This window comes from Podarcis bocagei, assembly GCF_964188305.1.
Source record: "Podarcis bocagei genome assembly, chromosome: 3".
NCBI lineage: Eukaryota > Metazoa > Chordata > Lepidosauria > Squamata > Lacertidae > Podarcis > Podarcis bocagei.
This window is the reverse complement of record NC_138127.1, coordinates 27947599-27973426: the sequence shown is the minus strand read 5'-3', so window position 1 is coordinate 27973426 and position 25828 is coordinate 27947599. Positions and strand designations below refer to the sequence as shown.

Genomic DNA, 25828 nt, shown 5'->3' with positions numbered 1-25828 from the left:
TTTTAATTTTCTAAAGCACCTTGATGACAGTGAGTGTTAAGTGGTGAAGCATCCTCTATTGAATCACCCTTCCAAAAAGTTCTGTCAAGTCTAAATATGCATAGGTAAGATAAATAAAACTATGATTTAATATGGGCTTGGCAGAAAGAGCTTCCCTTATACCCTTCCCAAAGGGATACTGCAGTTGTTACATACCCGTAGGCACCACAATAAGAACTGAGACACCGAATTAAGGTTTTATACACACCAGTTCCCCAGTAAATGAAAAAATTAACAAAAAATAGATGTCATATGTTAAATGCTCATTGCAAACAATCATTTTGCATTCCTGCAAATAAAATTGTTTTATACTGTAAGCTGGAGGCAAGTGTAACTTATTTTTGTAATAAAGTTTTTATTTTTTTTATGTGTCATTAATATAAATGTGTGTTAGTGCAGAAATCTTCTGGTTTAAAAACTCGTGCGCACACATTTCAGTATGTTTACTTGTATTTACATTTTTTAGAATAGTGGTTTCCAGTAGTCTGTCTCTCACATTAATTGAATTTTTGTTACCTTAATAAATCATTTTAGTATATTGTATGTCAATTACTGGGATAGCTGGGACATAAAGTGTAATTTAAAATTTGTCAAGTATTCATGGGAATATGTAAATGTGCCTTGCTAGATAAGAAGAAACTAAGTGGCTGGATGGTAAAAAGTCACTGCTTAATGAGACACCTGCTGCCACAGTTTCATATACTGCCCATGGTAAAGTTCTACTTTCCATATTTGAGTAAGAAACATGAGTGTTGCATCAGCTTCTGAAATCTTAAACTTGATAGGATGAGGCTCATGGAACGTAGGTTTGCTAAATGTAGCCTTAAATACAACTTTGATTATATTGTAATCCTTGGTGCTGGCAGTCCCAGTGCCAAGGAGGTTTAAATGCTCCCTTCAATGAGGCTGTTGTGCCAACTGGCATCTTTACTGTCATAGTCTTATGAAGAACACTGTCAAGGTGTTTATGCCAAATTTGATCTGATATCTGATGGAGGTGTAGGAAGAGGGAGAAACCTTCTGACTAAATCTTCCACATTTCTCCCATTGCTGGAAAACAAACTTCTTGTAGGCTTTCAAGCATCACTAATTTTGGCTAGGGGAAGAAGGGATATTAAAAAATTGGCGTTTTTCAGAATTGTGTACTCAGTCAATGCAAATGCAAAATGAAATTTGACAATATGCAAGATAAAATTGAGGTCAGATGGTCCTCAATTTCAGCTGTAAAAATTGTTGGGTTGTGGGGGTGCATGTTAAAATTGACTGGAAGTGGTCTGTATAGTTTGTAAAGCAATGGTGAGTAAGAAGTACCAGAATCTTGACAGTGTTCTTAAATAATGATGAATTCAAGCCATTATGACTTTTACAATTAAATATTATTTGCACTGTTCTGACATTGGTGCAGTTTTTTTAGCATTATAATGAAAAAGCGACAGTAAAATGCATGTGGAAACTTGTATTGTGAAAAACGCTATTTTCAAAAGAAATGTTAACATTGAAAATTTTAAAACTATGTGAAGGGAATAAGCTTTCACAATTAGAAACTAAAGGTGCTGAATCATGATTTTAGATTATCTTTGACTGGTCACTTTAGGTGTTGATGTTACAGACTACATCAAGCTTTAGTGAAGTTATTGGGACATGATGCTTATATGGATATCATACATTATATTGGCATGGTAACACAGATTTACTGTTACGTTGTAGCAGAAATTCTGGTGGTATTCACTTCTGTGCCAGCTTATACTAATGAGTCTACATATGTTCCAGAACTGATGAAGATAGTTTATGCTAGTTATTACTACAACTTATTTCTTCTCTTTAAGATACAATTTCCCATGAACTTGTGTTGACATAATTATTCCCAGTTTTGCATAGAATGCCATTCAGCGTAAGTGAAGCTGATAGCAATATTTCTGGTGAGGACTGGAGAAAATAAATAAGCAGGGGTATGTACATTTGATAGACTTTTTTATAGAAAGTGACTTGAGCTGACAACTAGTTCAGTTGCTGAAAAGAGAAGAGAACAGAAGTGCCTTAAAGGCATTGTGAAATTCCCTTTTGTCTATAAACAAAGATAATTCCTTTGGAAAGCTTCTAAAAGCTTTTCTGTATATTTCACATTCCCTGTACATATGCTTCTCATATTCAGTTATGTTATATGAAGTAGATTGGAGAGGTAGTTGTAAACATTTCACATTACAGTACAAGCTAAACACACCCTGGCTTGAAAACAAAATTGTGAATCTTGTACAAATTGAATAGTAATATGTTCGTAATATGTTAAGTAACCTTTGATCGAGTGAAGAGATTGCATGGGCTGTTGGCAGAAATGTGAAGCTTCTCTAACTTTGCAATTCTGAAACTGACCCAACAGGGGTCTTCTACACTGGCTTTGTTCTCAGATTAGAGGATAAAAGCTGAAGGTGACTGGCTGGATGCTGCAGTCTTCATCTTGCACAGAAAGTTGTGGCTGCTAAAACAGAGGTCTTTGCCAGTGAGTACAACTGCTGCCACTTAGTGTGCCAATAAAACTACTCATTTTTGTAGCCATTATATCACTGGATGAAAGCACCCTCCTAGCAAAACTTTAGGATAAAAGGAGGGTTCTGCTTTCTGAAAATAATACATGTTTGGAATTCTCTGAAAAGATGTAGTAAAGGAAGAACTGAACTAATAAGAATTGTTGGAACACAGCATTCCTTTTGGGATATTGCTCAACTTTAATGAAATGAAATAGCTTCATTATATATAAAGAGGCATGTTATCCTAATATTTAAATAAGAGAATTGCCTGAAGATGGTGGCACGATTCTCTGCTGTTCTGGATGCGTGGCTCAGGCAATGGATTACAGGTAAGCAAGTACACAAGGCTTGATTCAAAGCTGCTTATTCCTCCAGAACAGATGGGGGTGGGCAGACTGCAGGGGGAGTTGGCAAAAATTGCCTCCTCTATTTATGGATGCCTCCCACTGGAGCAATACTTCTGGGAGGACCAATTGGATTCCTCCCTTTGTTTGGTGAAGCCTCCACTGGATTTGAGCCTCTTCTGCAAATGGAAGTATATGTGTGTACTGTTTCCTAGTTTCCCCTTACAGCCTTTCAAAGTGCCTTGCACTATTCTTGAGAAGTCCCTCAATCCCAGAAACGATTTTTAAGGAAGAGGAAGCTCAGGCCAAAGAGTACAATGTTCTAGATGCAGAAGTCTGGATCTGATCATTTAAAAAGTATGTAAAATACACAAATCATAGAACATGATACATATTATAAGATTCATACAAAACTCAATCAGAACAATTTACATAAAGAAAATAAAAAACGTGCAAAAGAATCAACTTTATAAATTCCTCAAAAAAGTGATCTTAGACAAAGCAGTAGTATGCTGTTTTGGATAGCAATCTAAAGGGGGGAGGAATTACTTTTCCCCAATTACTAATGGGGCAGGTCACCAACCCTAAATTGCATCCTGGTACTACATTCTTCAAATAACAATAGAACCACTCTAGTCTGCTGCTGCTTCCCCCTCAGCTGTAGGGCGGCTGAGGGGGAAGCTGTGGGCAGACGCAAGCCCCATGCTGCCTTTTTGGGCAGCGTGGAGCCTGCAGGTGCTAGAGCCACCACGTCACTCCCAAGAGAGATGTGGCTCGGGCACACTGCAGGTCAGGTCCCTCGGTAAGTGCTGCCTCCTGTGGTGTGGTGCCTATTTGCGCCCCGCCCCCGCCCCATCTATGCCTCTGCCCTAGGATCTGCTGGTAGAGAATAGTCTGCAATTTCTTTATATTTCAGTTAATAAAAATATTAATGTTTGTTATTTTCCATGTTAAATAATAAACTGGGAAAGAAAGCAAGTGGATAAGAAGCTATTATAGCAGGAAGAAAAAATGTAAAAGGAGGGATGAATATAACTTGCAGTTTGTGTTGTGATATGAGTTGAGTGAATGGAAAAAGTTATAGGTGAGTAAAAATAACAGATGTGTGGGTGAGAAGGGAGAAATATGAAAAGACTTCCAGAGCCTCTGGATCAGCAAACTGAGGGGAGGCTGTCACAATAGCCTGTAGTTAGGTCTGTACTTAACTTGCGGAAAGCTGAGCTGTGGGGCTTGTTGCCACAAGGAAAATGCCATGGCAAAGAATTTAGATATTTACAAAGATGGATTTGATAACTTCGGAAAATTATGTCTGATTGCCATCTGATTATGTCAAGTGCTGCCAGCATTTTGTGATTAGCTCTGCTCACCACTATTCTGTGATTGCTGGGCCTTAGCAATTAGTCACTGCAAGTGGGGCCTGGGAGTATAACATTTGAGAACCTCTGTTCTAGAACATTTTCCACATCTACACCATTACTATTCTTGAAATGCTAGTTTTTTATAATTGCATTTTGTTGAAACGATTATTTTAAATTCAAATGGAGTCTTGGATTCTCACAGTCAGCTAAATAACATTTAAGCGCTACACTGTAATGCAAGGGTTCTAATTTTTTTAACAGCATAGTTTGGAGAACTGCAGCTATAACTGCCATATCACAAACTCAACACCAGCATTGCTGACGTTATTGGGATTATAGAGAAATTTTTATGTGCACAGAAACCATGTTTGTCATATTTAATGTCAAATGTAGATTAATTTGTTCAAGAATTTAACACTGATCTTGGGTAAAGTGCTTAAATGAAAACATCTGCATGAGATACCACAGGAATGAAGGAGACAAATAGGCAAGGTGAGCTTAGCTCTTGTACGTTTGACGGTGCTTTTTTACATCTGAATAAGTAGAAGATGGATGTTTGCCTAATCTTTAATACCTGATCTTCAGAATGGGCTTGTAATGGTAGATAGACTAATGTATTGCTGTCTAGCAGGAACGACAAGTAAAAAGTGTTCCAGCTGTTGGAGTTGGTCTTCACTGAATAGCAAGTATTTATGCTAGGCCTACTGCTCAAATGGTGTAAGCAGAGTGGTAATTTGGATATGCTGCTAAGCAGTAGTGCATACAGTTGCATTTTATATATACCTCTGATTTCAGAAGGGATTGCTTTTGATTCATTCATATATATCAACTAATTTGTAGTCAGTTATAGGACAGGACTTGTGTGATCATTAGAAAAATCTTGCCCCTTCCCTCCCAACGCTGGGGAAAATTGCCAATGAAGAAGAAACTACATAAAATCCCCATCAATTCTATGCCATCTAGCATTCGTAGTGCTGTTCCTTTTTTGGTCATACAACATAGTCGGGGGTGGGGGGACGACTTTTGTAAAAGTATTTGGATGGCTGTTTTAACTTATGCCAGTCGACCCTGTCCAATTGTCATTTCAAGCAACATGGACAAGGCTACTCTTAGCAAAAAAAAAGGGGGGGTGGGCCAGGGAAAGGCGGTCGTATCATGCCAATTGCCGGGGAGGTGGAGTTGTCCCAAACCTGCTTTGCTCCAGATGGTAAGACTCCAGTTCCCATCAGTCCCAATAAGGGTGGCCATGGTTAATAGTAATGGCAGTTGTAACCGGGAAGTGTGAGGGCGGCTCCTGGTTGGAGCAAGTTGCTCTAGCTGGTGCCATTATTAGAACCTGTTAATCCACCATTTTCTACAATGAGCTGGAGTACATGTGAATCCTTATACTACTTAGGTTAGTCGGGGAGGCTAACAGCCTTTGCTGTAAAGGACAGGAACATGCATCTGGCAACAGGCTAGGTCACAACAACCTTTTACGTTATATAGATGTCGGTACCTCCGTACCTGAAGGTACCGCAGCATCCTTGGTTGGTTTATTATTTGTGCTCAAAGGGTGCAGCAACAGGCGCTTCCTTTGTGGCTAAGGGTGGGCAGGTCCTGAGGGACGTACGTGTCGTAAAGACCACTGCTTGTTCGGACGCTGCGCCGGCTATTTAGTAGCATGCAAGACCTATGGAAATGTGGGCTGTATAGCCTGTTAAGAGTTGGCTTTCGTCGGGCCGCCATTTTGAGCGCTTTTACTTCTACAAATTGGAAGTCTGCAAGAATGGGCGGAAGTGCTTCAGCGGTTCCGCTTCTTCCCCCCGCCCTTTTCCGTTGCCCACGGAATAGGGTGCCCAAGCGGGCGGAGGGAAGAGGCGCGCAGAGGGTTGCTGCGCTTTTCAGGAGAGCTCTCCCCAAGAGACCGAGGGGAACCAAAATGGGAAAAGCGCTTCGGGGAGCCGCTCGGCGCCAACTTCCTGCCCGGGACACGTGGCAGCATTGGCCCGCCTCTTTCGCGGCGGTGGGTGTGGGAAGTCACGTGAGAGAAAGCGGGGTGGGGCAATAGGTCACGTGAGAGAAACCGGAAGTCGGGAGCGCCGAGTCCCGGGTGTTTTCCTGACCGCGGGGTCCGCAGGTGCAGCCGGGGTCCCGTGCTCCGCCACGGCCCCCTCCACCATGAGGCGGGTGCGCGCGGCCGGGGAGAAGCTGTGCCGGCGCGTGCGCGGCGCGGAGGCGCTGCGCGAGACGTGCCGCCAGTACCCGCTCTTCTGCTGCCTCCTCCTGGGGCTCAGTGCGGCGACGCTCCTGCTCAGCCGGTAACGGGGATGGGGGGGGGCGAAGCGGGTTCGGCGCTGGGGGTGCTCCCCGTCACGGAAGCGCACGAGCGGGGCAGAGCCCGCTCTCCTGCTCGCGGAAGCCGCTTCAGGTCGAAATGTATTTGCCACCAGTCAAATAAAACACATCCATTTGTAGGTGTAGCCGGAAGGACGGCTGTGGAAGGGGCGTGATAAACCCTTTTTAGTAAACTGCTCGGGTTTTGTGTTTTAAGAGCGAAGGTAGGGCACAAAAGTCAATAAACAGAAAGGAGGGCTGTCTTTACGTTACGTTGACCTCCGCTCGCCCCCCCTCGCTGAAGTGAAATTACACGTGTGGGGGGTCGTTTCTACGAACCACTACCCCCACCTGTTTTCACAAGAGCACTTTTCTTTGCTGCAGCCTCTCCTTTCTCCCTGTCAAGGAGAGGCCCAGTGTGAGTATCTGTCACCCTCCTGCAACACCATCAAAACGCTGCTTGTGAGCAAAGGACATTGTGTGTGAATTTGCATCAGTTGGGGGCTGAGTCTCACAATGCCTAGAATAATTTGAATCATAGAGCTGTAGAGTTGGAAGGGAGCACAAGGTTCATATAGTCTGACCCTCTGTGATGCAGAAATATTTTGCCCAACATAGGGCTCAACCCCACAAATGCCGAGTCTCATTCTTTACTGACTAAGCTATCCCAACTGTTAATCATGGTCTCTTTGCAGCAGTGACTCTGATATTTTGGAGGAGTACCCGTATCTCTTTTAACATTTATGACTTTAGATACTGCACAGTCACTTACTGCATTATGCTTATTGCCATTCAGGCGCCTAAGTCTTGGCACTTGTAGGTTAGGCACTGAAATAAGCAAACAGTTTCTTCACCATTTAGCACAAGTATGGAGAATTTGTAGTCTCCAGATGTTGCTCAGGAATGATGAGAGTTGTAGCCCGTTGGTCAAATTGGTTGGGGTTTATGGAAATCTTAGTCCAACAGCATCTGATATGAATGCCTTGATAGCTGTGTAAATTTCTGTTATAGTATATGTAGTGTTGAATATGGTTTTCAAAGTTCGTAGTAGAAACATAACCCGATATACGTTTTTGTGCTGCTTTGTAGATTGTAATTTTTCTCTTTATTTTTGAGGTATCTTCACATTCTCATGACCTTCTGGTCATTTGTGGCAGGAGTTGTCACATTCTATTGTTCCTTAGGACCAGATTCCCTCTTACCCAATATTCTATTTACCATAAAACATAAAACCAAGGTAAAGTATGACTTCATTAGTATGCTTTTGGTACCTCATATGGAAGAAACAACTGAATACTGCTTTCTTTTATCATTGTCAGAGCACTAGGTTTATGCAAATTTAACCGAAACATTAGTTAATGATCAAGAACTACTCTTAGTTGATGCTGCTGCAAGTTTACAGCATCTTTGTTTATTAAATACTGCATTTGGCACACTTCCTTCAATATCTCAAAAAGTACCTATGTTGAGACTTGGGTAATATACAAATTTAGATTAAATTAGTTAAAAGGCTGATGTTTAATGAAATTATTTGATAGCCATTTATTTTACTGAAAAATATAGAAATATTTGTAGATTGTATGGAACATATGCCTCATCAAAATGTATTTGCAAAAGGCATACATGCTTATTTTGAAGAGACGGAGGGACTGTGCATTTACAAATATTTCTAAATGATGCTGTGTACAGTTTCAAGGGGAAGGGGGTGTGCGTAGGTGGAACATACTAAGCCCTTCTGCACCCCCCCCCCAAAGCTGTGCTTACTTTTTCAGTGTCAAAACCCAGCTGGGGGTGAGGGGATAGATTTCATGGGTGGGTGGGGGGGGAGGAAAGTACAAAATGAAGAAAAGGTTGGGATACTGTAGTGGGTGGCATGAAGTTCCAAGTGTGAGAGGATTCTTAGGCGCACTTTTCCTCCTCACCACCAGCCAAGGTTTGGCATCACTGATGCTTCTGCCATAAATGAAAAGAATGTCCTGGTATGAAGCTGCTCGTGAGAAGGGAAAAGAGCCTATAGAGCCGTCATCTCACTCCTTTCTCAACCCAGCTGAGGTTTGGCATTGCTGCCTTTCCCCCCTTTGCTTTAGACAGATTCATAGGTAGTGTAAGAAATCCATTGCTGCTGTCCACTTGTGGAATGGCATTTGATTTAGTGGAAGTGTCAGCTAATGTAACAGAAGGAGAGGCAATTTTTGTCATTTCCCCCTCCCTTTCCCTCTGCAGTCACCTATGTCCCTCTCAGATCAGTTCTGGAGGGTTGGAGGGTGGAAGGTATAATGCTATGGTGGAAGGAGGAATTGGAAAAAACAACAACAGACCTTCTCTTCTATTTGGTAGATGCTTCAGCTGGATCAAGCATTGTTCCACAAGTGGGACAGCAGCAAGATAAGATTGTGGGAAGGAGCAGGAAGGTGAAAGCAGAATGAGTTTAGGAGAGTAGCCTAATTTCAAGACATTTGAGATGTGCTGTGGTGTGAATATTTGCTTGATGTTACAAGTCTTGTTTTTTTGGGGGTGGGGGATGCAGATTGTTTCAGTATTTATTTCTGTGTTTTATTGTTCTATCAACATTTCGTCTTATGTGATTAGTTACATTGCATAATCATTAAACATGGCCAATGTTGAATTATTTCCTTAGGATTATGAGTAATAGAATGCTTGTTTGTTTTCTTAGCAATTAGAACTGCAAGAACTATATCCTCAAGGTTACACCTGTACAGTATGTAGTAGCGTCAAATGTAATAGGCACAGGTAAGTGAAAAATAGCATTTTAATTATCTTTTTTGTACCTTGAGGAATGGACCACTGCTTAACAATCTTCTTTATTCTATAGGCCTACATTTCTGCTACAAAATTATCAGCCATGGCTGAACTTGAAAGTTCCTTCTAAAGTTGATGCATCTCTCTCAGAGGTAACTGTTTAGCATCACCAGGTGTAGAAATCTCATTAAAAAAAATCACTATCATCCTTGCTTTGAATACCAGAATTTTGCATTTGCCCTGTTTGTAAGAATTAGTAAATTATGGGTGGATCCAACGTAACGCCAAGTGAATGTTCAGCCAGTGCAAGGATTTTTGCAAAATCTGTTCCAGGAGGAGAGGAAGGGAAAGGTCCTGTTTTGCATAAATGAAAATCCTTCTGCTGACAGGATGGATTCATTCAATACCACCTGCAAAGATCTTGCCCCTAAAATGTGGGGCCCACCCTTAGTGGATCAGCTGGTGTCTAATATCCAGGGCTGCCAACACCCTTGCAAAGTACACTGCTGTCATGCCTTATCTAGTCTGGGCAAGGAGACTCCCATACCTTACTGGACACCCCTAAGATTCCAGAGAAGCAAAAGCTTAAAAAATAAAAAGCTAAATGCTCTCTGAGCCTCAGGCTAGCCAGTTATTCAGTAGCAAGTAGTTAGGAACTGGATTCAGTACCAAGGCTTGTATCCAATCTGAAATAAGATAGCTCTATTAAAAAAGAACAAGAAGAAAATGGAATAAAAATAACTGCATGTAAGGGGGACCAAAGTACAGTTGATAGCTATATTTAGGAAATATAAATCAGACTAAAATAAAAAAGGTAATTCTGAATCCTATACATACCACAAAATAATGATTCAGAAACGAAAATCCATAGCATAGCAAATATGATCTCCCAGATAAAAAAGTCAAGGAAGGCAAAAGGAGACTAAATGGAAATTAAATGGAGAAAAAAGGAGCAATGGCTAGCCTAACAGTAAAAATTATAACAACTGAGGCTGAGTCCCCCAAACCAATCAGAAGACTTAACACCTAGAACCTCCTAGCACTTTAGTGTACGTGCTTTTCATAGCTGAAACCAGTTCCTAATTACCAGGCCCCAGCTTTGACCTTGAAACCTAGGAGCAGCATAGATGCTTCAACTGTATAAGATCACTCCAATTACTTGAGAGTAGCTCCCAGCTTTTTACCTAGAGGCCTAAGCAAGTAAACCATTCCGTTCACACTGTCCTATGAATATTTATGAAAAAAGAGCACTGTTATCATTTTTCAAATTATAATTGATTGTAAAAATAAGTAAACAAGGAGCACTGTGTAAGAGGGTGATTTTCTTTCTGTCACTGCATCAATGGGAAAGGGAATATTTTTGGCTTGTTGCCGCTCACATTGCTGGTAGTAAACAGACCAGTTGATTCTTGAAGAAATGCATGGCCGCAGTTCTGCCACCTCTCTACCAACATTTTTGGGCATACAAGAACCTGAACATTGAATCCCCGGACCTGCACCCCACATTGCTTTTTAAATGCTTTTGGGGCTGAAGATTCATGCAGTATACGCAGCTGCCTTTGCTGCTGAAATGCTTCTGCCAGTGGCATGCCATCCCTCTAAGTTGCCTCTTTTATCGGGAATATTTTAATGCATTATTTAATTTGTCACTGTGATTTTATTTGCAGGTGTTTGAGCTTGTGCTGGAAAACTTTGTTTATCCTTGGTACAGGTAAGATTCCTTCAATGAATCTTTATTCAGTAGTTTTTTAAATAGCCCTATATCCATCTACACATAGAAGGTACAAAGGATGGCATATAAGACAATTCATTTGGCAAATCCTGTTCTTGTGCTGCAAATTCTTAACCTGTGGATGGTAGAGGTTCCTTGGATCAATATTGTATTTTAAAGCTTTGCCTCATTAAGACAGCAGAGGGAGCTGAAATACCATCTTGTCTTAAAATAAGAGCGCTTTGAGGATTTGTTCACTGATAAGGCTTAAAGTATATGAAACACAAAGGGCTGGCCTTTTAGCCTCATTATGTATAATTATATATAATTATTTAAGCCACTAAATTTAGTTTTATTTATTTATACTTTATTGAAGTGATTTCAGTTAAAAGAAATAAAGTGATACAGAAAAAGAAGAAGGAAAGGTGAGGGGGAATAAAAAAGAACAACAAATGGATTTTGTAATACTTAGAAATTAAAAGCTCACTTTGATTGTCTGGTGAGCATGAAAATTTGGGAGTACAGTGGTGCCCCGCAAGACGAATGCCTCGCAAGACGGAAAACTCGCTAGACGAAAGAGTTTTCCGTTTTGGAGGTGCTTCGCAAAACGAATTTCCTATGGACTTGCTTCGCAAGACGACAATGTCTTGCGAGTTCCTGCTGGTTTTTTTTCCTCCCCCCTTTTTCTAAGCCGCTAAGCCGCTTATCAGCTGATCCGATCAGCAGATAAGCCGCTAATAGCGCTAATCCGCTAATCCGTCAATGGGCTTGCTTCGCAAGACGAAAAAACCGCTAGACGAAGAGAATCACAGAACGGATTCTTTTCGTCTTGCGAGGCACCACTGTATAGTTTGGGAATCTGTGAAATGTTGTTCAGTGTATCGTTTCCCGTAGTTAGCGTCCGGAGCCATATTAACCTAATTATTTATTTCACTGCTTGATTGTTAAACAACAACACCACCACCACTCCAAGTGGTTTACAAAAAAAAAAAATATATATATAGAAAAGATAGCAGGCATAATTTTAAAACATATAAAGGTTAAAATACTAAAATAGATTAAAATTACCTCAACTTTATAAGCATCCTATGAAATGACTAAACAGGAACAGAGATGAATGTATTTGCTTATCAATAATGATGCACAGTGCTTTCTTTTGAAATTTTGCAGGGAAATAACTGATGATGAATCATCTGTGGATGAATTAAGAGTAACACTGAGATTTTTTGCATCTGCAGTAATTCGTCGAATATACAAGGTAACAGCGCTATGGTGTTGAATCGAAAGTAAATCATTTTCGGTTGGGCTTTTTAGAAGATGGTAGTAAAGGATTACTTGGGAAACACTGGGTGTCCTCCCCTCAGCCTCATATCTGTTTTATACCAGTCCAGTGCTTGCAGTATTTTTCAGATAATCTTGGGAATTGTATCTTAGGTTGAGTGGGAATTTATGTTCCCAGCCCCCCTCAGATGTACAGTACTTGAGATTTTCTGGAGGCAGTGACTTTTGAAATAGTTTGTGTACTTACAGTCCTTTATGCTGGGACACTTTGGCTGAATTAAGCTCGTGCATCTAATTTACAATTAAAACAAGAACCTTCAATACTTGTCTTGTTTTTTGACACTAAATTATGCAGCTTGAATGTTGCTATATAAGCAAATGCACTTTGTTGTCATCTTTTTATTAATAATAAGGAAAATGATTTCCTCTTCTACTTCTCATCCAGGTGGATATTCCAACGGTTATTACAAGGAAAATGCTGAAGGCAGCTATGAAGCATATAGAAGTAATAGCCAAAGCCAGTCATAAAGGTAGCATTAACAGTACCATGCATTTTAATGGTTGTTAGCCTGGCAAAACCCCATTGTTATCTTTATGAAATGGTTGTTATCTCTTCAGAGTGCTTTCCTGGATAAAAACCCATGACACTTTTTTTATACCCCATCTTTACATTGACTGGGACAAAAAAGTACCCTTGTGCAAAAAATAATAATCAGGTGTGCTGAATATCTTTTGTCTGAAGTGCTGTTTGTTTACAGAACAAAACCTGAATTGGCCAATGGATTGTTATCATGCTATTTTTGTTCAATTGGCTTACAACTGTTGTGTCTGTGTTATCATTGGCTGTTTTTGTTAATGGTGCCTGTTAGTAATGTAATTATTGCAATCTGTCATTTTCTACATTTCATTCCCTTCTGACCTCACTGTTTAAAATCATTTTTGCCACTACCCCCTCCAACATGTATATCTGTAAATCAGAATATTACTTCATGCTTTTGATAAAGTGGTCAGTAGTCCACGAAAGCTTATCACGTAATAAATACGTTAGTCTTTAAGGTGCCACAAAACTCTTTGGTTTTTATGTGCTGCCAGAGAATTATCATGGCTACCTTTCTGGAAATGGTAAGTGACTGAAATATTGGGAGACAATAGAGTATCTTGTGTCTGTAAATTCTGTAATGACATATTCACCTGGTGTGAATTTTACCCAAATTGATTGAATTCTTCTTTCATCAACAAACTAATAAGCTTTACTGCAGTGTATCTTGGCATAAGTTAAATGTTCCATGCCCAAATCTGTATTTGTGGCATCAGAAGAAAGTGTGCATCATAGTACTGAAACTTCCAGAGCCAGATAACACAACTTTTTACATGAGATTAATATTTGTTTTGAGTAGATATTAGCCCTTCCCTTTTTGGTATATAGATTATCCAGCAACTGTCTCAAAAAACAACAACAACACAAATGAAAAACTGCTACGGTCAGGAATAAACTGAGTTGCTGGTAAAATGCTTGGGGAAATTTTGGCAGTTTCCCATGCTATTTCTGAATAATCCCCACCCCATCGCAGCGGGATACAGGCATATGGAAACTGGAGCAAATTCTTTTGATGAGAAATCATGGGTGTTTCTTGCAGAAATATCTCCACCTTTAATGTGGATTGTTGTCCAACTGTGTCTTTTGTCTTGAGACTGCAAAGTTCTTTGTATTTATGGAATTTGTATGACATCACATAACATAAAGTTCTCTGAATCACTTAGAATAAGTAAACTAGGTAAAAACATTGAGGTACAAAATGAAACAGAACTCTCTGACTCTCCCCAGTCAGATTTGAAAACAAGCCCAGATTACCCAAGTTTTTTAAAAGAGATGGGTTAACGCAAGGTGCTTCACTTGGTGCTGAAAAGTTCACATACATGGCTCAGTTGGTTAGAGGGTGGTGCTGATAACACCAAGGTTGCAGGTTGGATCCCTGTATGGGACAGCTGCATATTCCTGCATTGCAGGGGTTTGGACTAGTCACATGATGATCCTCAAGGCCCTTCCAACTCTACAGTTCTTTGGCTCCAAGTGATCCAAGATGCCACTCCTGAAAAGGCCCTTTCCCTTATGGAAAGGCAGCTTGGTCATATGCTGTTTCAGACTTTAAAGGTTAAAACTAGCACGTTCAATTGGGCCTGGAAAGGGCCTGGGAGCCACCGTAGCTTGAAGCCCTGTTAAAGACCACATTCCGTTTCCAGACTGTTTTTTAAAGGCAGCTGTACAAAGAACACATTGCAATAGTCTGACTGAGCAGCTATATCAATATCTCTAGAACTACAGCCTGTCACTCTTCATATCTGCTCTTCACAGCTGAACTGTGTTGTAAAGTAAAATATGAAGAATTGTTACGTAAAGCTATTCTATATACATTTTATATAAATCTTGCTGAATTTCCTTTTTCCCTGCAGTGAAAAATGTCGAATATTTACAGCAAGCTGCTTTAGAAGAATATGGACCAGAGCTCCATGTGGCTTTGAGAAGTAGAAGAGATGAACTTCATTATTTAAGGAAACTTACAGAACTTCTTTTCTCCTTTCTTCTACCTCCAAAGGCAACAGACTGCGGGTATGCTATGAATTTAGGATTCTGATTTATTTGCATTCCATACTTTTTCGTTGTGTGGTTACGCACAGTAGAGTTCAAAAACAAATCTTGTAATCTCAGAAAATCTTACTTTGCTTCCAGGACTCTTGTGCAACTACACACCTGGCTAGGGTCAACACTTGGCAGTGTTCATGAAAAACCAGTTGTGTGGGAGTAGGTTCAGTATAACCTGTGCTTGGTTGTGATTCTTCTCAAAGGCTTCAGTCGCAATCTCCAATTAGTAGGTTTTCCTTCCACACAGATCTCGGTTGTACAGAACTGCTCCTTTTCCGTCTGCCCACAAAGCTTAATGGCAACATCACCAAAGCGCCATATTCTTCAGTTATTTTGCACCCTTAGTAGTAGTGATCAGTACACATTCCAAGTGCTTCAAATTGGCTCTGGTCTGCAAGACAGAAAGGCCAAATCAGTGCACTGCACTGTGAGCAGCAGTGTGAGGAATTCTTGCATATTTTACAAAATGTGCAACAGCAAGTGATTTTTCCAACAGTTTAGAATGAGTACTTTATGAAAGCTCCATTGCAATGAGAGAAAAAGCAGAAATGTATAAAAATAGGCTCTTTTATTCCTTTCAGATCATTCACCATACTTATAAGAGAAATCCTTTCAGGTTCTGTTTTCCTTCCCACCATGGACTTCTTAGCTGATCCGGTGAGTTTTGAGAAGTTCACTTAGCCCTGTTTTCATTTTTCAACGAAATGCTACAGTTAGGCTGCTATAAGAATGAATTGTTGTATTTGTTTTCTGTTTGTTATTGCATTTGCCTCAGACCTTTTCTACAAGCTTAAGGTGCTGCTGTACATGGTCCTCCTGTTCCTCATTTTATCCCTCATAACAGCCCTGTGAGGTAGGTCTGGCCGAGGGACTGGGACTTCCCCAAGGTCGCCCAGTGAGCTTCATGGCTGAGTTGGGATTTTGAAACCTTGTCTCCCAGGTCCTAGCCTGACACTCTGATCCTTGTTTGCAAGGTTTTATTCATTTTATGTTCTAAGTGGCTTTAGGGTTTTTTATTAAAATTAAAGAAAATCAGGATATAAATTATTAAAATAAAGAAATGTTCTAGGGAAATCCTCTGCAACATTATCACTTGAACTAGGCATTCACAGGGTTTCATTTGTAATAGCTACAGTTGTTGAATATATAAGATTTTTCATTGTTCCAGCAACCATTTGATTATATTCCCACTAAATGCATTTTTAGATTTTTTATTTTATTTTTTTGATGGCAGGCTTCAGTCTGCGAACGTGCTTATGCATTCATAAACAACTAGCTCATTACCATCTGAGCCAAAATCCTTTTACAGTTGTGGCTTGGCTTGTACATCATCTTGGCTCATTCTGAGCTGTCTCTGTTCCTTTCCCTTTTCTGGACACATACCTTCCAGCAGCAGTGAAGGGGGAAAGCAGGCTGCACAAACTGGAGGACTGCTCTCCAATCCTTGGTTAGGTCTTAAATCCTTTAACCGATACAAACTTCTCAGTGCATAATAATAAGTTCCCAGGGCCTGAAAATTCTAGCAAACTGTGGTTTTGTTGGCAGAGTCTGATAAGCTGATAGGTTGTTGACAGAGGTGAAGATTGAAGCCACCAGTCACGTTGCTTTGGATGCGTTTCAGCTTGTGCAATCCAAGGATTTGGCTGAGGCTGCTTGGAACTCCGGGTGCCACCACCTGTGCATGAAATCATTGTCTTTTCTGGCTACTACAGGTTGCTAGGACCAACCGTACTATCTGAAACGTGTAGTGAGTCATCCTTCTCTGAGGGAAGGGATCATGACTGCTGCCCTGCCCATGTCCTTTGTTTTAAAATATCAAATCTAAATCCAGTGGTCCTTGATAACTATCACCTGGTGCCCAGTGTTCCATTTTTAAGCAAGGTCTGGAATGGGTGGTGCTATTGCAGTTCCAAGCAGCCTTGGATGATATTGATTACGGAGCCATTCAAGTCTGGCTTTCAGCCTAGTTATGTGATGGAAGCAGCCTTGGCCACCTTGGTGGATGACTTACTCTGGGGAATGGATTGGGGATTGTAGCCTTGTCGGTTCTCCTGGGCCTCTCAGTGACCTTTGAGACCATTGACTATGGTGCATGTGACCCAACAACTAGTGGGAGCTGGTGAGCCAATCAGCTAGTCACAGAAGGATTGACTCATAGAAGTGTAGAGTTGGAAGGGACCCCGTGGGTCATCTAGTCCAACCCCCTGCAATGCAGGAATCTCAGCTGACGCATCCATGGCAGGTGGCCATCAAACCCCTGCATAAAAACTTCCAGTGAAAGTTGAGTCCACCACCTTCCACCGTCAAGCAGCTTACTACCTGAAAGCTCTTCCTGATGTTTAGTCGGAATCTCCTTTCTTGTAACTTGAATTTGTTGGGTCGTGTCCTAGCCACTGGAGCAGGAGAAAAAGAGCTCGCTTCCTCTTCCACTTGTATGTGTGTAAGAGAGTGGAATTTAAGTGAAGTTCTGACAGCTGACGGTCAGATAGGGACTGTCTGAGAGATTTTCTGTGGGTTAGACAGGAGGCTGGGATTAGAGAGAGGGACTTTCAGGGGGGGCAGAAGGGGTGTCTGACTTATCTGAGAGGACTCAGAGTTTATCTGCCAGTGGGGACAGATAGTGAATTGGCTCTCAGTTAAAAATAGGGATCGTCTGTGGACAGGCAAGGTTCTCTCTCTCTGTGTGTGGGGGATGTTAGAATTCTAGAAGGGGCTGGGAATCTTTTACAGGTAGCGTAAGACAATAGTCACCCTAGAAAGAATTTATCTGTCCAGTGGCAGGTTTATAGTGTGAAGTTAAGGAAGATCTTAAATATCTCTAAGCAATAACTTTATTGAGTATAAACAAATGAAGTTCTAGTTTTGGTTCTAAGAGTGTCTCATCCTTACTCAGTTCACCTGGGTGGGGGGTTGAATGGCCACAGTTTCGTGCTGCTGTAAAACCATTATTATTATACAGTGGCTCTGGTCTTTCTGGTAGGGCACACCCAATGGCTGGTGTTAGGGAACTTCTGTTCCACTCTTGTCCTTTGGCCTGGGAAACTGCTGGAGGAAGTGGAGGTTTGGGCTGCAGCACCATTAACATGCAGATGCCACTTAGCCCTCATTTCCACCTCATAGTTCTGTGGAGGCAGTGGAACGTATGAGCTGGCAGTCTCACTCTGAGGTGGCTGCCTTATGTGGTCAATCATTAAAACCATAGCATAGAAGCAGACCCTTAGTCAAAGGGAAAGAAATATAATATATGTTAGTCATAGTTTACATCTTGGGATCAAAGGGGTTGTTGTTGTTTATTCAGCGCCATCTATGTGCTTGGTGCTTTCTGAAGAACAGGTATGGAAGTTCCCTAAAACAGATGCAGAGAAACTACATAGAAAGCAGTGTCACGGAGCTTTCTTCACATGAACGCACACAAACACCCTCCGAGGGGGGAAAGCATGACCCACACAGCTCCAACTTTTCGGTAGTATTGCCACCACCCTTCCGAGAAACCTCTTAATCCAGGAATTGGGAAACTACCTGCATATCTCCAGTCATCTCCAGTCATCGCTGGAAGGCAGTCAGCCCATCCTCTCCTGATTCCCTGCCTGTCCAAACCTTGCAGCGTGTTTGGATCAGCTTAGCGCATAGGCTGTAATGATCTCAAGCAACCAGCCAACCTCCAGTATTACAAGACGATTATGTCTTTATTTAAAAGAAATAATGAAAAAGGAAGGTGGAGGAAGGAGAGCAGAGTGCAAGACAAATCAAAACGTAACATCTAGCTAGCTCGCTTGAGCAAGCTATTAGGTTTAACTGAAATACCTGGAATAAACATGGATCTGCAAGTGTTCTGATGAGGACCAAATCTAGTAAAAACAAGCCCTCGCCCATATCTTGGGTGGGCAAGAGGTTGGTGGGGGAGCCCAACCAATGCAGAAGGGTTCATATGGCAGCAGGAGGCAGGACACCTTTAGAGATTGGTGCTTTGAAAAGAGTAGGAAGTATGAATTGGAAAGATCTCTAGGGCTCCCATCAACAGACTTGACTAAAGAGAAAAAACTAATGTATTGTGGCAGGTGTGTACATTCCTGAAACATGCCATTCCAGTCTTTGGTCTAAGGAAAATTGTGGATGGACAGACAGGTTTGTGCAGATCGCCATGATGGGCTTTTGTGTGTTTGTGTGTGTAATGAGAACATGGTAGGAAGGGAAAGAAGATGTGGTTATTTCAGTTGCACGTGTTTTGGATTGTGTGCAGTAAGGCTTCCTGGAAAAGAGGAGTTTTGAATACTGGCTTAAGGTGGTCAGATAGTGGCAGTTTAGGGCTCAAGTGGCAGCAAGGGAAGATGAGCAGAGTCTTTTCAGGGATTAGGAGACATTTGGATAGATGGCGGTGGTAGAGCTGGATGAGCAAATGTCACAGGAAAGGGTGCGTCAGGAAAAGAGAACAGAGAGATAAGGAGTGGCAAGGTAATTGGGGTTATCGAAGGTGAGCACAATAAAACTTTTACAGGATCTCACTCTAGGACTGCGCTACTGCCAAATCTCTACAAGGAGGGTGGTGCTGCAGGAGCCTGATGTTTTTCTTAAAACTGTTTTTCTTCCAGTGAGTAGTAGTAGCCTCCACCAGCAGAAAAAAACGTGTTTGAAACAGCAGTTTCAGGGAGCGGTTCGCCTCCTTCCTGTCCATTCTGTGCTTTAAATCCCTCCCGCAGGATTCCACAGACGCCAAGTTTCGTCAGGCTATATCTCATCTTGTTTCAGCTTCAGATCTCTCTAGAGTTCTTAATGTTTTGATCTGAATTCAAGTTTCTTTGTCCAGAAGGATGAGCAGATGTGCTGTGGCTAGTATCTTACAAGCATGTGTCTGATACCTCTTCCCACTGGCAGTGCTTTGGTGCCTTGTAGAGTGCAACTAAAGACGGGGCGTTTTTTGGGAAATGGCAGGCAATATAGCCATTTTGGTTCCACATTAGGAGGGTTGCAGTGCTGCAAAGTCTTCATGCAGGTGTGGCCCTTTGGGCCCCAACTGTTGTGTGTAAAATATTTTTTCTTAATCTTCTCTTTAGGATACTGTGAACCACTTGCTACTTATCTTCATTGATGACAGTCCAGTGAGTACTGACAAAATGCGAATACAATTTTTCTGCTTCTGAAATCCCATGGTCTTGCTCAGTTGACTTGCTCTTCTTCTGCAGCCCGAAAAAGCAACAGAGCCTGCTTCTGCTTTGGTTCCCTTCCTGCAAAAGTTTGCAGAGCCCAGAAGCAAGAAGCCCTCTGTAAGCATGAAACAAAAAGTTTAAATACTGTGCATGTTTACATTGTTGTTGTTTTCATTATTGAAACCAAACAAGGAATTTGTTATTTATTTATTTTTACTTTTTATTCAGGTCTTACAATTAGAGCTGAAAGAAATTAAAAACCAGCAGGATCTTTTCTTTCTCTTTATGAACTTTTTGAAAAAAGAAGGAGCAGTGCATGTATTGCAGTTCTGCTTGGATGTAGGTACGATATCGCAATAAAGTCCTACTGCACCTTTTTAAATACAGTGGTGCCTTGCAAGACGAAATTAATCCGTTCCGCGAGTCTCTTCGTCTTGCGGTTTTTTCGTCTTGCGAAGCACGGCTATTAGCAGCCGGCTTAGCGGCTATTAATGGCTTAGCGGCTATTAACGGCTTAGCGGCTTTAAGAAAAAGGAAACAAACTCGCAAGAACTCGCAAGACGTTTCGTCTTGCGAAGCAAGCCCATAGGGAAATTCGTCTTGCGGAACGACTCAAAAACCGGAAAACTCTTTCGTCTTGCGCGTTTTTCGTCTTGCGAGGCATTCGTCTTGCGAGGTACCACTGTAGCCATTATTGTGAGTGGTATGACTTAACTAGCTGAAAGTTCCCGGCGATGCTCAATAATTCTAATACACACACACAAAAATACTGAGATTTATAAATGCCTAATGTAATTCACTCATTTCTGGGGCTCTGTACAGCCACCCCATCCCTAGGCTGACCCCAATAATATCCGACCAGAATCTTGCCCCGAATCAATTCAGGGTGGGGTTGTCATTTAATTGGGACATTTCAACTACATCTGCAGTTGGGAGGGGCATCTCCTGCAGAGAGCGGGGAGCTTCTGTTCTTCTGGGTGCTGTTTCACAATGGCAAAGCAAAGCAAACCTGTGCAGTCAGCAGGATTGTACCCTTGGCAGATGGCTCCTGCACTGCTGCATCACATCCTGCCAGACCTGCTTTCCCTCCCCTCACTGCAACCCCACCCCCATGTAATTCCCACCCCAACGTGCCCCAGCTCACTGCAGTTGAGACGACCCCATTTCTCACTGCCACCTTCTCCCACTCTGTGGCTGCCATCACCGCAATTGCATTATGGGAAGTGGCTGACTGAGCTGGACTCGTCTCACTTGCCACTGATCCCCAAACAACTCTTGCATCAGCACGACCGTGGTGATGATGAGTGATGGTGAGAGAACAGCCAGCATGGGGACAGTAGCTAGTTTTTTCTCTCCACACCCCCACCCCCCGCCATGCCTCAGTCTCCTGCCTTGGGACGTTTGTGGTCTTGGCCATCCCCTTTTCATTCCTTCTGTGGTTTGCTTCCACAAATCACAGATTTCCCTTCAGATAACATGCCAGCAAAGCAGACCCCTGCAGCTAGCAGGATTGCACCCTCTGCTCACTGGCTCAGATTGACTGTGATGCATACCCACTCCCTGACAGCCGCAGGTCGCTCTAAGGTTTTGCTTTGAAGGGAGTATTTGCAATATTCAGAAATAATGCCTTTTTTTTCATTTTCTTCCACCAACAGAGGAACTTAATGACAAAATTTTGCAGCCAGAATTGTCAGATTCTGAAAAGATGTCCCTTCACGAAGAAGTACAGAAAATCTACAAAACCTACTGTTTGGATGAAAGCATTGACAAAATTAGATTTGATCCTTTCATTGTGGAAGAGATACAAAGTAGTAAGTGAGACTGGGTGGAAGAAGTGGTCCCTTTGGTAGTTGGCTCTGCACCTGCAATTACTTTCTTACCTTGCCAGTTTCCACAGGATAATAGAAATGTTGGGCCAGATTGTACAGTACCAGTGTAGTCAAAGCACATGCCTTGATCAAACTTGGTGGCCTTGACATTCCCACCCCCACATGTCTATTCTTGACTACCAAAATAACTGCTCTTGTCAACCTCCCAATATCAAGAAGGCAGAATTTGATGATTTAGTCCCTCCTGAGAATATCTAATCCTCCTATTACTGTGCATTTTTATGCAGCTGATATTTTGCACACCAACATTCTCCGCATTTTCACCTGTAGTTGCTGAAGGTCCCTATGATGAAGTTGTGAAGCTGCAAAGGATGCGATGCCTTTTTGAAGCCTATGAACATGTTTTCTCCCTCTTAGAGAGCGTCTTTACACCTAGGTTCTGTCACAGTGGTGAGGTAAGCCCGAAGATGAGAGAAAGCTCATATTTATTTGGTCAGGTGTATTTTAAAAGCAGAAATGCAATACAGTGGCTTTAATACTTGCCCATTTGTTTTTAGTTAAGATGGTTTCCATTATTACAGAGTTTTGGTCTCTGAAATATGTTTAGGTCAAAGGTGCTAGTTATTCTCCATGGGCAGAATTCTAACGTGGAGCGATAATGCTCTATTTTAAAAAATAGACCTCTGAATATAGACCTTCCAGTTGCCTCAACTGTGTAGGTGGGTGAGGAGGAAGAGCAAAGGAAGAGAAAGACTTGACCCAAGCCCTTTACCCTTGCAGAAAATTGTGTGGGGAGAGAGTGAGGGTACAGCCTGTACAAACCCCTTCTCCTGACTTGCAAAACTCTGTTGGAAAAAGGCTAGCATCAGTGCACTTCCTGCAGAGGGCAGCGCCGAGTTGTTAAGCCTTGCCTGCTGAGACAGGGACTTTTCTTGTTAAGGGGAGTGAAACTGTTCTTGTCAATGTGATTAACTGGGGAAACGCTCAATAGAACGCCATGGATATTGTTCCCCATTCATGATTCCCCCCCCCCCGCCCCGCCCCGGATTATATTATCACCTTGAGACAAAATAAGGAATCTGCCTTGAAATGACACTTCTGCTGATTAAGAGCAGGTTACAGAAATCCTTTAGATCAGTAGTTCCCAGTTGGTGGTCCGTGGACCTCAGGGGTCTGCGTAACACATGGAGGGAGTCCATGGCACCATTCACATAATGAAAAACTAACATAGAGATATCAACATTTTCAAACTCAAGGGGTCCATGGCTTGGTTTATGAAAAACTGGGGATCCACAGTACTTAGCTAATTGGGAACCATTTTAGATCCTAGTAGTACAGTTAATTTCAAATTTAATAGTATCAAAATGTGTCTTTTTATTTTGAAGTATTTCTGACAAATGAATCATCTGCTTTATTATGGAAATAATATTTATGAAATGAAAAAGATGTGTAGTCCTTTTTAACTTTCTTTTCCTGGCTTAGTTTTTCAGACATCTCTTAAAAGTAGATGAATCTCCAACACGCAATTCTAAATCAAACAAGTAGGTGTATTATACTTGCATGTTTTGAAAGCCTTTTTTTTTTTTGGAAACAATAAGTTTGTCAGATGTATTTGGCTTTTATTAAACTTTGTTTCAATACAGACTCGAGAGAACAGAGCATGTTATGTTAAATAATCATTGAAATGGGTTGTCATACATTGACCACAATACCTTCCCTGTCTTTGACAAGCTCCAGTTAAGCACTACAGCTCAATGGTAGAAATCATGGGTTTGCATGCAAAGGGTTCCCTAGTTCGATTCCTGGCACTCCAGGTAGGGCTGAGAGAGATCCCTTTCTGAACCCTGGAGAGCTGCTGCCAGGCATGGCCAAACTTGGCCCTCCAGCTGTTTTGGGACTACAACTCCCATCATCCCTAGCTAACAGGGCCAGTGGTCAGGGATGATGGGAATTGTAGTCCCAAAACAGCTAAAGGGCCGAGTTTGGGGATGCCTGCTGTAGACAGTACCCAGCTAGTTGGACCCAGTTGTCAGACTCACATTTCCTATGTTTCTGTGCAACCGGACACTCTTGGCACCAGACCACTTTATGGGGTGAGGAAAGGAAAGATGATCCGTGGACACTATTGATTGCCCGCTGTTTGAATATGGTCACAAATGGCAAAAAAATAATAATCAAGCTTTTAAAATGAATGCCACACAGTGCCTATGGGTGTGGGCAGGGTATCAATGGCAAGTAAAAATAAATAAATGCAAGTCAACAATTTAAGTAAACTCCATCTTCCTGGATTTAGGTACATGCTAGTATCCTGTCATCTTTGAGCAAGGAGAGGATTTCTGTCCTGAGCATTGCAGGTGTCTGCTTGCTTCGGGAAAGATAATAATTAATGAATAGATAAGTGCAACTTGATGGTGGCAAGCAGCACATCATTGCAGACCCTCCTACTTGCAGTTTGCATTGGTATGGTTAAAATGCTCAAACCACTTTATTCTTGGAGGGGATCTCTCTTTCTGCATGTGCACAGATACTGTCAACCCAGATTTATTGATGCACATGGCTGGGATCCAGAGTCACAGGTGTGCATTATGTCAGGCAGAGTTCTATGACTGTGAATGCACAGGTTTTCCAGTTGCTGTTTTGTGCTGAGAGTAGGGAAGCCCTATCTGCATACATGGGACTGGATTGTATGCAAGATGACCCTTACCTATTTAGCAATAATACAGTCCTCTTATGCTTAGTGGTAAGTAACTTTTGCTATACATTCTCCTAATTAGCTCCGTAGCTCCACATTTTGTTTGTAGATATTTCCTATCTAAAGAAGAATGGTGTGTGAAAAACAATTGCCTTTCTGGAGTATGTGCATGTTGTGTCTGTTTGTGTAATTCTCAGTATTCTAATATCTCTCATAAAATTCTTTATGATCTCATGTAATTGTTGGGCTTGGTTTCTGAGTTTAAAATAGTGCAAGTAGATAGTTTTTAAAGTATGTAATATGTTGTTTTATTGAATCAATATTAAGCCCAATTTTCTTTTTTAAAAAGAAAACACAGTTGGCCAAATGGCCAACTAATCGTGTGTGTGCGTAAATTATATATTATACTCAAGGTTAAGAGCTTACAAGAAGGTGGAGAGAGCTTGCCTTCTATCCTTCTAGCCATGTTAGGATTTTAAGTGTGGAAAGAGGGCTTGCAGTTGTGACAGCTCTCAAGTCAAGCCAAGGGGAGTGGTAAGACCACACCTTCTTCCAAGCGCCTCCAAAGCCCAGTGTCATGTCTGGGGAATAACCAGTTCATTGGCAACCACAAATTTTATCTGGTTATAAAACACAGTCAGAAACCGAAGACATCTGCTTGGTGCTTACATGCTGCCATTGGATTAGTGTCAGTTGGATTGGAATGCAATGAAATGCAGCTAAAATTAGGGGCTAAAGAAAAGAAAAAGGAAAAAAGAGAACTAGTATGGCTTTCATTAGTATGAAAATAATTCAGGAATGTCTTCCTTGCAGCCCTCAGTTATTCTTGCTACTTTTAAATAATTGCTGACATTTGTATTCTGGGAAGGATATTATTTCCTCTTAACTGCCCACCTCAAATCTATGCAAGTGATGCATTTCCTGGCATGCAGATAATAATAATAATAATAATAATAATAATAATAATAATAATAATAATAATAATTTTATTTATATCCCGCCCTCCCTAGCCGAAGCCGGGCTCAGGGCGGCTAACAACAATAAAACAGTACAACAGATGCAATTACCATGGAAGTGTCGCCTGTTTCTGTTGTCCTTTCTGGGTAGCTGTAAAAGGCACAAAAGTCCTGCCCCCCCCCGGTGTGTGTGTGTGTGTGTGTGTGTGTGTGTGTGTGTGTGTGTGAAATG

At 41.6% G+C, this 25828-nt stretch overlaps 2 protein-coding genes across 6 annotated transcripts in view; both read left to right on the top strand.

Annotated features, from left to right (window-relative positions):
* The window catches only part of SYNCRIP (synaptotagmin binding cytoplasmic RNA interacting protein), a 21268-nt gene extending 19835 nt beyond the window's left edge, over positions 1-1433 (top strand). For all 5 annotated transcript variants that reach the window (XM_081187361.1, XM_081187360.1, XM_081187358.1 and 2 more), the window contains exon 11: positions 1-1433. This exon is cut by the window's left edge. The gene's annotated coding sequence lies outside the window, so the exon portion shown is untranslated.
* Positions 1434-6365: 4932 nt separating this feature from the next.
* The window catches only part of SNX14 (sorting nexin 14), a 41713-nt gene continuing 22250 nt past the window's right edge, over positions 6366-25828 (top strand). Inside the window, exons 1-15 of the mRNA XM_081187340.1 lie at positions 6366-6566; positions 7699-7819; positions 9257-9333; positions 9416-9494; positions 11010-11053; positions 12224-12311; positions 12780-12864; positions 14786-14942; positions 15557-15632; positions 20027-20071; positions 20156-20236; positions 20348-20462; positions 21775-21930; positions 22279-22403; positions 23431-23489. Of these exons, the coding sequence (XP_081043466.1) occupies positions 6427-6566; positions 7699-7819; positions 9257-9333; positions 9416-9494; positions 11010-11053; positions 12224-12311; positions 12780-12864; positions 14786-14942; positions 15557-15632; positions 20027-20071; positions 20156-20236; positions 20348-20462; positions 21775-21930; positions 22279-22403; positions 23431-23489 (1448 nt within the window). The 5' untranslated portion in view covers positions 6366-6426. The remainder of the gene's footprint in view (positions 6567-7698; positions 7820-9256; positions 9334-9415; positions 9495-11009; positions 11054-12223; positions 12312-12779; positions 12865-14785; positions 14943-15556; positions 15633-20026; positions 20072-20155; positions 20237-20347; positions 20463-21774; positions 21931-22278; positions 22404-23430; positions 23490-25828) is intronic.